General features: G+C 35.8%; 1 protein-coding gene across 2 annotated transcripts in view; it reads left to right on the forward strand.

Moving 5' to 3' along the window:
* The first annotated feature begins 682 nt into the window (after positions 1–682).
* The window catches only part of LOC107654621 (small G protein signaling modulator 1-like), a 37,799-nt gene continuing 25,989 nt past the window's right edge, over positions 683–12,492 (forward strand). For both annotated transcript variants that reach the window (XM_016441778.1, XM_016441779.1), the window contains exons 1-2: positions 683–757; positions 874–917. In XM_016441778.1, the coding sequence (XP_016297264.1) occupies positions 739–757; positions 874–917 (63 nt within the window). In that variant the 5' untranslated portion in view covers positions 683–738. The remainder of the gene's footprint in view (positions 758–873; positions 918–12,492) is intronic.

Consider the following 12,492-nt stretch of genomic DNA (forward strand, 5'->3'; position numbering starts at 1 on the left):
AAACCAGCAAAGGACCAGCATAAACCAGCAAAGGACCAGCTCAAACCAGCAAAGGACCAGCATAAACCAGCAAAGGACCAGCTCAAACCAGCAAAGGACCAGCATAAACCAGCAAAGGACCAGCTCAAACCAGCAAAGGACCAGCATAAACCAGCAAAGGACCAGCTCAAACCAGCAAAGGACCAGCATAAACCAGCAAAGGACCAGCTCAAACCAGCATCCCAGCTTCAAAACATACCGATGAGGCAGTTTGTTTGACGCATTTTTATTTGGTTGGAGGCGATGAACAAATAGGCTACGCTCTTCACTGAACAAGTCGCTGTTCTGTGTCTAAGGAAAACTATGTGCTCTTTCAAAGTCTATACTGAAATGCTATTTACTCGTAGTACTGTAGTCAGCCACCAAATCAGTCGCGCGTTTCAACCGGAAGAGACTTACTGAAGCGAAAGTGAGAATTATTCGTCCAATTTTTGTTTAAAATTAAATTCGTTTACGAACGAAACACCACTACACCCAAGCAGCTCCCACTGAGAAGAATAGAAATTCTAACGGATAGCTCACTCCAGGAATATATAACTTCTCGGCACAAGGAGATTGCCATCTCCACATCTCTAGGAAGCTCTCTGGCAGGTCACGTGATCTCGCAGTAGCAGGGAAAGCTTTAAACTGCTCTGGCTTCATCCAGTCGAGTGTTGAGCGTCAGTGGAGTGGAGAGCGCAAGAGCCCAGTACCACAATAATGGCAACCACAACAGCAGGTGCGACAACATTCTGCTTTCATTTTTCGAAACACTTCTAAACCACACTATCGCATGTTTGACTTTTACTTGTTCATGTTTAATAATTAATTTTCTACATTTTTTTTGTTTCCTAGAAGCCGAAACCCGTCAAAGACTGCTGCGAAACGTGAAGAAGGAGGTAAGTGATAGTAAAAACAAATAAAGCCAAGTGAACACAAGGCTGAAGCGCCCTTTAAAATGTGACTCATGATTCAGACATGTCTACAAAATGTGTGGTGTTAAGTTAACCAAACACTGGAGCTAATATTATACGTGAAAGAAAGCTGCCAGAGCAAAATAAACAGTTTTAATGCTGTTAAATTGTTGGTATAGTTGTTGTATTGTGGTAAAATCATAGGTAGCTGTGCGATCTCAGTCTACAGTATATCATGAATAATATATTCGGTTTTACATATCTATTTTTTCCTGAATGTGCTGCATCTGTTTGTCTTATTCCCCATCAAGCATCTGTCACTGACTCAATGCCAGCTTTATCACACTATTTCTTTCCAAAGCATATTCATGTCTGCATTAATAAAATAGTGAGTGTGACGTTTTATTCAAATGTGATGTTGTTACAGTCAGGTTGGCAGGTCTCTGTTATATTATTACATTTAATAAATTTTATTTTGAAACAACAAATTTCTCTATGGATTCAGATGCATTTAATATACAGACAAACGTTTTGTTCAAATGTACGAAAACATTGAAATCTATTTATATATCATCCACATCTACGGTTAATGATCCATACGCACTCTGTAAGCACTTTCTATATGTTACAACTGCCCATATCATCCCTCAGACTGCATTGTGACTTTGAGTCCTTAAAATACCTAGATACCTAAATAGAACTGTTTGTTCATAGATTTTCTTCTTGTTGAAATGTAAAATACAGCTTAAGGCTCACTGCATCTTTTAATTTATTTGTGGTATTGATTTAAGGCCAGTCCTATCTCTTTTGGCAGCACAGAATGCATTGTGTGGTCTTTGACTTTCAGTCATTTCATTTGATTAATAGGTTTCAATAATCCTTTTGGGTTAAGCAAGCGCTCTCTCTGTGTATTTGCACGAGTGTATGTTTAAGCGGTTGCTCAGTGGATGAGGTTTTGTATGAATTTGGGTGTGAATTTGTATGATTTCCTCACAGCAGGCATGTAGTAGCCGCACTCGCCCTATACTACTGACTCTGTTTTGATTTATGGTTCACTATTATGAGTTGTGATAGCAGTCGCTGATATCCTTATCTGTCATGTGTGTCAGCGATTCATCCAGACATGAGTGCAGTGGATTTTCTAGTGGTACTGTGGTATATTACTGTTTTTAAATGTAAAACTCACAGCTTTGTGCCGAATGGTCAATGCATCATCTTTTATGGACCCCGTCTTGTTGCAGTCATGTGGTGCAATGTATAAATAATGAGAAATGACAAAAATGCAATTAAAAAAAAGTTGCATTTACAAGAATGAACATGGGGGGGAAGAAAGGGTAAGATGCCTCCCAGGGCAAGATGATGGTACAAAATATCATCTCAACACTTTTAGTAAATAATTACGCTATTTTTAATTTTGTCATTTCATGTCAATATTTGTGAGATTTAGTCAGTTGAAACAGTTTAATTGATCTAGTTTTGTGTGTCTGGAAAATAGTGATCTATGACACTGTATTATGTTTTTTTTTTTTTTTTTGTTAATGAGGGATTTGTGAACACACTAATGTTTTTAGATTTGTGGCGCAAAAATTATAGTTTTTATTTTGAAGTAAAAAAGATAAAATTATACCCTTGGGGGTAAGATGACCCCCCTTCCCCCCCAGAATTGGTACAAAATGCCCTAGTGGCATGTTGTTAGTGTTATTATTTTTTAAATTTACTGCTTATTGTAATTAATGGGGTTATTATTCACTATATACATGAATTAGATGAACATTTAAGAACATCTCTGCTTTTCATTAAAACGTATAGATTAATTGAATGAAATCATGTAATATGTATTCATAGTGTTCCAATAATGACACATCTTCAATTAAAATATGGGCAGTTAAATATGTAAATATTCATATGCCTATATATAAGTCATAGAATAAATGTACCTTTCAGATGAATCTCTTGGGATTATGCTTTGTTTCTCATCATCAGTTATTCAATTATTCTACTAAATTGTCTTAATACAATTTAAATTGAATAGTTGATTAAGTATTTTACATTAATTATACTTTTATAATATATACATATTAATACGAATTAAATATAAACATTCATTTATGCATTCTGTAGAAGTTTAGCCAGTAGTGGGGTAAGATGCCCTCTTGGAATAATTGTACATTTTGTGCTTTAACAACTAAATTAGTAAATGTTTCTGTTTAACTTACCTTAATAACACATTAGCTGATGCATGCATTATCATCTTGGACATGCTAAACATATTAGTTACAGTCAATTACTATTGACTGAATTACTACACATTACTATCAGTCAAATTTAATATAAATCTGTGTTGTTGTGTTTTTTTTTTGCAAATGTCAGGCATCTCAGCTTGAGGTGTTTGGCAGTCAGAGCCTGGTCTATAATCTGTCATTGCACTGTGTCTCAGAGCATCCCTGTAGATGCATAAAAAATGACATGTCAGTGCTTGAAACACATTATTATGATGACTGGAACAGCTAATCAAGAAGAGTGGAGGCAGGTGAACTCTCACCCTCCACTGTATGGTGCTCATAATGACAATGTATTCTTGATCCACGTGTTTACAGCATAACTGCCTGGAACCTGGAGTCATTTGGCATTTGCAGTGCATATTTACCCTATTGCAGCTGTTAACTAAAATTATGAAAGATTATTATTACAGATATTACATTGCTGATACGATGAGCACCGGCAACGTGACAAAAAGGCTCATTCTGTGTCTGTCACTATCAGTCTGTGAGCTCTCTCTCTCTCTTTCCCACACCTGTATTGACACAAGGAGAGGGTTATGCGCAGAAAGCCTCTCCACACTCTACCCAGCAGCCCACCATTTGTTTACCTTTCCCTCTCAGCTTCCTTTAACACAGCTAGTTTAATCCATAGCTTATCAGTGTGTCCTTAAAGAACCTCTTACTTTATTTTAAACTGAGTGTGGATTTTTCCATATTTTCAAGCAAAATTGCTATGGAATTAGTTGTTAAAGGGGTCATATGATGCGATTTCAAGTTTTCCTTTCTTTTTGGAGTATTACAAGCTGTTCGTGAATAGATAAAATCCCTAAAGTTGCAAAGACTAAAGTCTCAAACCCAAAGAGATATTCTTTATAAAAGTTAAGACTCGTCCATGTCCTCCTAAAACACCTCGTTTAAACACGCCCCCACATGTCTACGTCACGATGTGGGAAGATTTGCATAACACCGCCCAAATGTTCACGCAAAGAAAGAAGCTGTAGTATTGTTGCTGCCGCCGCTGCCATGCCGTGGAGACGCTGTGTGTTTCGTTGTGAAAGCGAAACTACTTTGTTTCTCCTTCCAAAAGAGGACACAACTAGAAATCGAGGAGAAACAATAATGTACAGTATGTGGAAAATAATGCGTTTTTTTAACTTTAAACCGCATAAACACATTTCATTACACCAAATACACAAAATAATGTTCTTTTTTAGCAACGTCATAAGACCCCTTTAACAGAAACATCATTAAATTGGTTAGTTTGACTTAAACTATACAGTAGTAAAGACTAGCGTTTGTGATAAATCATGAAAAGTCATGATAGGTCACACGTTAATTTTCTGCACTGGATTTGGAGAGTATTTAAAGAAAAAAATGGTAAATTGTGTTGCTGAGAATGACTGGTTCTGCAGTAAAGTTTTCTTTCTCTTTGTCACTGTTTAACGCACTACTGAAATCCTACACCCAGTCAATATTGTTTTTGTGCTTAATTAGCATAGATTAAACAATAGAGTCAAATAACATTTCATAACTAATTCAAGAGATATCAACCATTTCGAAGGTGGTTGAATAAATGGTGCCTTTTAAAGGGGTCACAAAAGATTATTCAGCGTTAATTAAATCGTGAAATGTGTTGTTTTTAGTAACCCCCACAGGCAGCATCTTAGTCAAACATAGTAAAGAAAATCAAATCGTCCTCCTTTTTCCCCCTGATTATACATTTCTAATGGAAAAAACCATCTGTTAGAGTCCGTGAGCCAATTAATCACCATGTTCTGGGTGCAGAGACCAGTCTGTGAATGTGTTACGAAACAACTCTGCAAGATGTTGTTTCAGTGTGTGCAAGAAACACTTAAACCTCATGCCAAATAGCAGCAAACCTCAGCTACTGGCGCAAAAGCTTGTTAAGCAGTCAAGCCACTGAGACTAATTTAAACCTAATGGGTTTGTATGTGACTAAACAGAAGACACATTACACTGATGTGACTGAGAAGAATTATTTATGAATGTGCTGACTGTTTGTATGAAATCGTCCAGGTCTAACATCTCTTAACACCAACTCCAGTTCAGTCATACTTTGGTTTACATATAGCCAGGTGTTTCAAATGCATGGATTGATTCTAAATTTTTATTTTTATCAATTTTTTTAAGAAACATTATATATAATCTAACCGTTTCAACCTTTTTTAGACTCAGACTTCTTTATTAATTATAGTTTATATAATAATGGACAGGTGAAAATGGCATAAATGTTTGAAGTAAATTCATGTTGTGATCATGATCGTGTCTCATTGATGATGTCTGCAGACATCTGTGCTCAGTGATACCCAGTCCACTGTACAGTCATTGCTTTTGAGATCATTTCAGGATAATATATTATGCTAAAAAAATATTCTTCAGCAATGATCAGTTACATTGTTTTTTATTTTTATTTTGACTAAAATTACTAAATTACTAAAAGGCTATAATTAAAGTGGTAAAAATATACTGCATAATAAATGGAATAGAAACTAAATGGAAAAGGAAATGCATCTTTAAACAAACGTGCCAGAAAATGTTTGTTTTACAAAATATGTTTTGTTGAGCACTAGCATCAGGCATGGTGCTTTCCAGTGTACTTGGGACTTTTTCTAGATCAGGCTGAGGTTAAAGTAGCTGTTTGTAGCGGTAATTTTTGACATGTTACAAGTATAAAAGATGCCCTGGTTTGTATGAAATATTTCGTTTTTGTGTGGCAGCAGTAAATAGCAAATCATGTTAAAGACCCCTTGTGGTAAAAATCAAGTTTTTAACATTGTTTACATGTTTGTCTGATGTTTTTAATATGCTTAAAGACAAAGCATGTGCAAACTCATTATCTCCACTCATTATCGGCTTCTATTTGTAGCGTGTTTTTGCAGTGTTGAGCAATTATCTGGTGATTTCATGAACGCAATGAACAGTCAGAGGTGTTTAAGTTAGAATCTACTTACCGCTCAAAACGGCATGAGTTTTGTTCAGTGTTGGGTTCTGCAAGCTTCTGAATCATCTCATAGCAATGATCAGTTACATTGTTTTTAATTTTTATTTTGACTAAAATTACTAAATTACTAAAAGGCTATAATTAAAGTGGTAAAAATATACTGCATAATGAATGGAATAGAAACTAAATGGAAAAGGAAATGCATCTTTAAACAAACGTGCCAGAAAATGTTTGTTTTACAAAAAATGTTTTGTTGAGCACTAGCATCAGGCATGGTGCTTTCCAGTGTACTTGGGACTTTTTCTAGATCAGGCTGAGGTTAAAGTAGCTGTTTGTAGCGGTAATTTTTGACATGTTACAAGTCTAAAAGATGCCCTGGTTTGTATGAAATATTTCGTTTTTGTGTGGCAGCAGTAAATAGCAAATCATGTTAAAGACCCCTTGTGGTAAAAATCAAGTTTTTAACATTGTTTACATGTTTGTCTGATGTTTTTAATATGCTTAAAGACAAAGCATGTGCAAACTCATTATCTCCACTCATTATCGGCTTCTATTTGTAGCGTGTTTTTGCAGTGTTGAGCAATTATCTGGTGATTTCATGAACGCAATGAACAGTCAGAGGTGTTTAAGTTAGAATCTACTTACCGCTCAAAACGGCATGAGTTTTGTTCAGTGTTGGGTTCTGCAAGCTTCTGAATCATCTCATTACAACAAACTAAGTGTAGATGCGATGTAACTAATAGATTAATTGTGTAGCATAGAGCTTCATTGATTATAACGGAACTTTGTGCGATTTAGATGAACCATGAGTGAACACTTTTTAGTGATTGTATAGTGATTGATTGGGAGTTCTCTTTTCATGCTTTCTAGGCTATAATTCATTCAGAATTTGAATAAATTCACTCATGGATTCACTCTGATAACCATTTATCTAGTATTGTCACTTGTAATTGCGTAGCGTTTACTACTTCAATTAGCTGAGTGAAAATGTAGCTTGTGTGATTAGTGAGCAAACTCATGGATTTGCCTACTAAATGGAAAGGGTGTAGAGTTATATTCAAGACATGTAGAAATTATATAAGCCATTTTAAGACATTTGGGAATTTTTTTTTGCATGGGGGGGCATTGAAATATATCATTTTCATTATCAAAGATGGTTTTATGTGATAAAATTAGTGACTTTAATATTAAATAAGACCAAATGAGAGTTGTGTAGATTTGCTGTCCATTGTGGGCTTGTGACAGCTCTGAAATACAATTGGGGCTGCAATTGCTTTCATTGTGTGAATTTCTTTCTGAGTAGTGTCCACTCAACCTCTTAGCCTTTCAATTTGTATGTTCGCTCTCTCAGCGTGATGAAGTGCGGTAATATGTGGCAAATAATTTTTGTGCTGGTGGCATGAATCGTGGCAAATGCCATTCCCATTCACAGCCGGAATTGTTCATCGGTTCTGCTCCGAGTTGAAGCAACAGTTCGATGTGGTGCCAACACATTTGGGAAGTTACTTGGCAACCCAAGCTCTGAGACTTTCCATGCCATCTCCATGGAAACCTTTGTCATGCTGCTGAGACATCAGGGACAGCCGAGCTCCAAATAGACCCCTACAGTCTCTCTCTCTCACACACACACATTTACACACACACACAGCTTGATAGAGTCTCTACCTATCAATGCACACTACAGTTTAAATGAGGTTGATCAATAAGAGTTTAGATGCCATTAGTAAACATTTATAGATGGATTTATTTGCTCTTATCACATCAGTGATCCTTAATTCAGACCTGGCAATGCACTCTCACTGATGATGAATGTGGTTGTTTTGCTTGTTTTCATGTGGCATTTCATGATATTCTTACAATATTAGGTGCATCCCAACGTTTGTGTACTTATGCGTTATTCAGTGTCTTTTTTTAGTGTAAATACTGTGATCACGTCAAATGCCCGTGTAATTCACTCATTTAACCAAAAAACTAATTGTGGTATGTTTGAGATTTTATGCACTCCACTGTTGAAGCTGTAATTATGTATAGCAGATGGGACAGGGGCTATCAAACTCCGATGATGAATGACAAAATAACCTCATAGGATTCATACACTAGATGTTTAAGTACATAGTGCATTGAATAAGTGCATAGGACATCGTTTAGGACACAACTACACTCAAAAATGATACTTTTTTTTATCAATTTAAACAGTACTGTTTAAAATCTTTTTTTTTAAATAAATTAATAGGCTACTTTTACTTAGTATGAATGCAGAAAATTGATCAAAAATCACAGTAAAGACTTTTATAGTGCTATAGATTTCCATTTCAAATAACTGCTGTTCATTTGAACTTTTTATTCATTAAAGAATCCTAAAATGTATCATGGTTTCCACAAAAATATTAAAGGGGTCATATGATGCAATTTCAATTTTTCCTTTCTCTTTGAAGTGTTACAAGCTCTTGGTGCATAAAGAAGATCTGTAAAGTTGCAAAGACTAAAGTCTCAAATCCAAAGAGATATTCTTTATAAAAGTTAAGAGTCAACCACGCCTACCTAAAACGGCTCGTTCTAACACGCCCCCACATACCTACGTCACTATGTGGGAAGATTTGCATAACACCGCCCAAATGTTCACGCAAAGAAAGAAGGCGTAACTTTTATTCTCGCTGTAGTATTGTTGTTGCCGCCATGTCGTGAAGATGCTGTGTGCTTCGTTGTGAAAGCGAAACTACTTTGTTTGGTCTTCCAAAAGAGGACGATATCCGCTTCGTCATGCCTGGAGCTGATCCGTGCTGGTCGCTGAGGAAATACATCGACTTCGCGCTGTGGATCGCCGGATCGGTTTTCACCGTGGATGACGCAGAGTCCAGCCCGGGGTCGTCACATGTGGTTGCCGCAAGTCCGTCGACCGCGCCATTCTCAAGCTCGCCATGTGTGACGCTGTGTGTTTCGTTGTGAAAGCGAAACTACTTTGTTTGGCCTTCCAACTGGAGTAATGATGGAGTAATTCAGCTTTGCCATCTTAGGAATAAATTGCATTATAAAAAAATTTCATTTTATATTATAATAATATTTCACAATATTACTGTTGTATTACTTTTACTGTGTTTTTGATCAAATAAATGCCTTGGTGAGCAAAGAGACTGACTCCAAACTATAAATATAAATCGATTTATGCATTTTATAAACTGATATCAGAAAAAAAATTTGTTTGGTGCATCCCTACTCTCTGGACCCATTTGACAACTTCTTTAACAGTGATAACTATGTTAAAAATGTATGTTTTTATGACTGAGACAATATTTTTGATTAATTACATTTGGCCTGATCTGTTTAAAAATGTCAGTATCAGTGCAGGTATTGGATTTGTGCATCCCTACAATAGAGAGCTCTTTATATCTGTGCGATGAGTCAGCCACGAAGTAAGAGCTTTCATGAACTTATAACCTCCGAAAGATGCACTCAAGGGTTCATCAGCAAAGCCACCTGGAATGCTGTCCTTCAGTTCAGCTCATCAGTTCATGGATTTTTTTCCTCATTCTAGTGTATGCAGACTTCAATTGGCAGTATTGATTGAATATGCATGAAACATGACCCTATACTAGTATCATTCAGGTCCATAGCACTTAGCAAGAACCACTAATGATTAGGGCTGGGTAAAAAATATTGATATCTCGATAATAATCGATTCTCATTTTTACGGAATGATATAGATTCTTAAATCCCAAGAATCGATTAGTCTAGCCTGTTTTCAGTTAATGGACGGAAGGGCACTTCCCATCCAATATATGGCAATAAGCATTGTGCGTTGGTACTTTTAATATGAAACAAAGTCTCAGATTTCAAATTCTGTCCATTGTATTGCAGTATTCAAACAATTAATGCCGTTTTGGCGCTGTTTAATGTGGAGTGACAGATCGCTGTTGCGCCTCAGTTCAACAGACGCGGCAGCGTGTAGCGCACGTGAACTGATCATCTCCTCCACATTAATACCAGTTTCAGCACAAAATAAACATGACTAAACATCCGAAGTTAAGTTAAAAGAAAGAGTACAACTTTACAATCCTTATCCTGTCTCATGTAATCGCTCAATCAGTGTTTCAGCCGCGCAAAGACATCAATATAACGGCTTGTAAACAATATGTCACGTAACGTCACATTTACCTCAGAAAAACATATTCGGTGACTATAAACTCATTAGTCAGATAGGAAAATAAACTGTAGAAGAGGGGCATTTTGCTAAATATATGCACCATATAACATATTCATTTTAAATTTTACTGTTCTTCAATGTTTAATTTATGTTTGAATAATTCCATCAAGTTTTTATGACAGCCACCATTATGTTTATATATTTTTTTAAAACGAATTGAAGTAGAAATGTTATTATGTAATTGTAACTTTATTATAAAAACTTCATTAAGTGTAATTTTAACAAATCAGTCAATTTTAACCTTCAATATTATAGTAATGTAGTACCAACTGACTCTTGTATATTTTACTAATGATAATAACAACTAAAATATGTCTCTTAGACATAAGATTAAGTGCCATACAAAGGACAGTAAAAGCTAATGCAAGGGACACTGCAAAGATGTTAAAATAACAAAAAACAGCCTTTACAAACTATTCAGTGAATTTTGTACTTTGGTAGTATCATAAAGCTTGTCTCTGTTCCCAAGCATAACGGGCGTTTGTTTTATGGTTGTCAAAAATCTTAATCTCAAACCTCCTGTCAAACCAAGAGAGTAATGTTGACTATTCTGATAAAGCAATGTATTCTTAGTTGTAGTTTTTTTATTTTGGGATTTTTAAATGCCAGATTCTGAGAAGGAAAAGCTGGAAAGGCTGCGACTTATTCTCAGGGCACACCAAATTAACAGGTTTTGCTCTGAAGAGCTTGCGTTGTCCTGCTGCATTAGTTATGGGTAAATGGAAGAGAAGGTCAGGGCGTAAGTATCTGAATCAGAGTACATCCACAGTCTGAATGCTAAAGCAGATGAGCACAGTAACAGGCTTTTCAGGAAGGTTAAACCAGTGTCATTTTAACACTGTTCATGTTTTAATAATAAATGATTTTGGGTCATCAGGTTTTAAGATTTCAAACTGGACATTGAAATGTCATTTATTCCTGTGATGGCGAAGCTGAATTTTCAGAAGCATATGTCATATAGCATGTATAATCATGTGCATATGTTGATTTGGTGCACAGGAAACATTTCTTATTATTATCAACGCTGAAAACAGTTGTGCTGCTTAATATTTTTGGCGAGACCATGATACATTTTTTCATTACTTTTTAAAGAATCGAAAGTGGAAAAGAATGGCATTTATTTAAAATAAAAATCTTTTATAAAATTATAAATGTCTTTAATTTTGAATGATTTGATGTGTCCTTATTGAATAAAAAAAACTTACTTGATCCCAAACTTTTGCGTGTATAATATACATCAGAAACACTGCTGATACTTAAATGAAATGTATCAACAAAAAAAAAAAGAAAAGTCTTCTGAGCTAAGAAAGGGCATCATTTGAGCAATACATTTTGCCTTTGGATGGAAATGTCCTCACGTAAATGCACTCTGGTTGTCTGAAGAAAAAGAAAAACTAAGACAAAAAAGGAGGAAAACACAGAGGAGCGTTTGTCATCACTGTTTGACATTTTTGACTCTATCTTTCTTTTTGATGTTAACGCTGAAAAGTGCATGGCAGTTTCTGCATCTCTGAGACATCCATTAATATTTAATAAGCAAAGACTTTAAGCGAAACAGGAGGGTGCTGAACCCCTTTCAAGATTACAAGTGTAAAACACTGCATAACCCAGGGTTTCTTTCACATTTCTTTTGTCCTCACTTTCTAGTCATTGTCCAATCAAAAGAGGAATCACACTTAGTAGGACATTTTCATTTGCCACATCCTCAAGCCAATCAGCAGGCTAATTTCTTTCAGACCCTTTCATACTGGAGAAACTAGAGGTTGTTAAGAAAAAACTTTTATGCAAGTGAAGGGTATGTATGAGTGTTTTTGTGTAATTTTATATCTCATTGAAACTAGGCGAATATTAGATTCTGAATGCACAAAATTGTGGTTTTACCTCACCCAAAGTCACAAAATCTCTTGATTATCTGTTGAATGTGTATCTCTTTGCAGTGCAGTCTAGTGAAGACATTATAAAGACTGCCGTTTCATTTAAATGATTCCACCATCTACAGTCACGAAGAGGAAGCGCTTTGTGCATAAATCACGCATACCAACTCTCAATTTCTCCTTTTCCTCTTAATAGTCAGGGGATGTGAATCACGGTCTGCATTCTTCCTACTCACCTCGTATACACTCTTTCCTTCCTGGT

This window comes from Sinocyclocheilus anshuiensis, unplaced genomic scaffold (assembly GCF_001515605.1).
Source record: "Sinocyclocheilus anshuiensis isolate Anshui unplaced genomic scaffold, SAMN03320099.WGS_v1.1 scaffold799, whole genome shotgun sequence".
Taxonomy (NCBI): Eukaryota; Metazoa; Chordata; class Actinopteri; order Cypriniformes; family Cyprinidae; genus Sinocyclocheilus; species Sinocyclocheilus anshuiensis.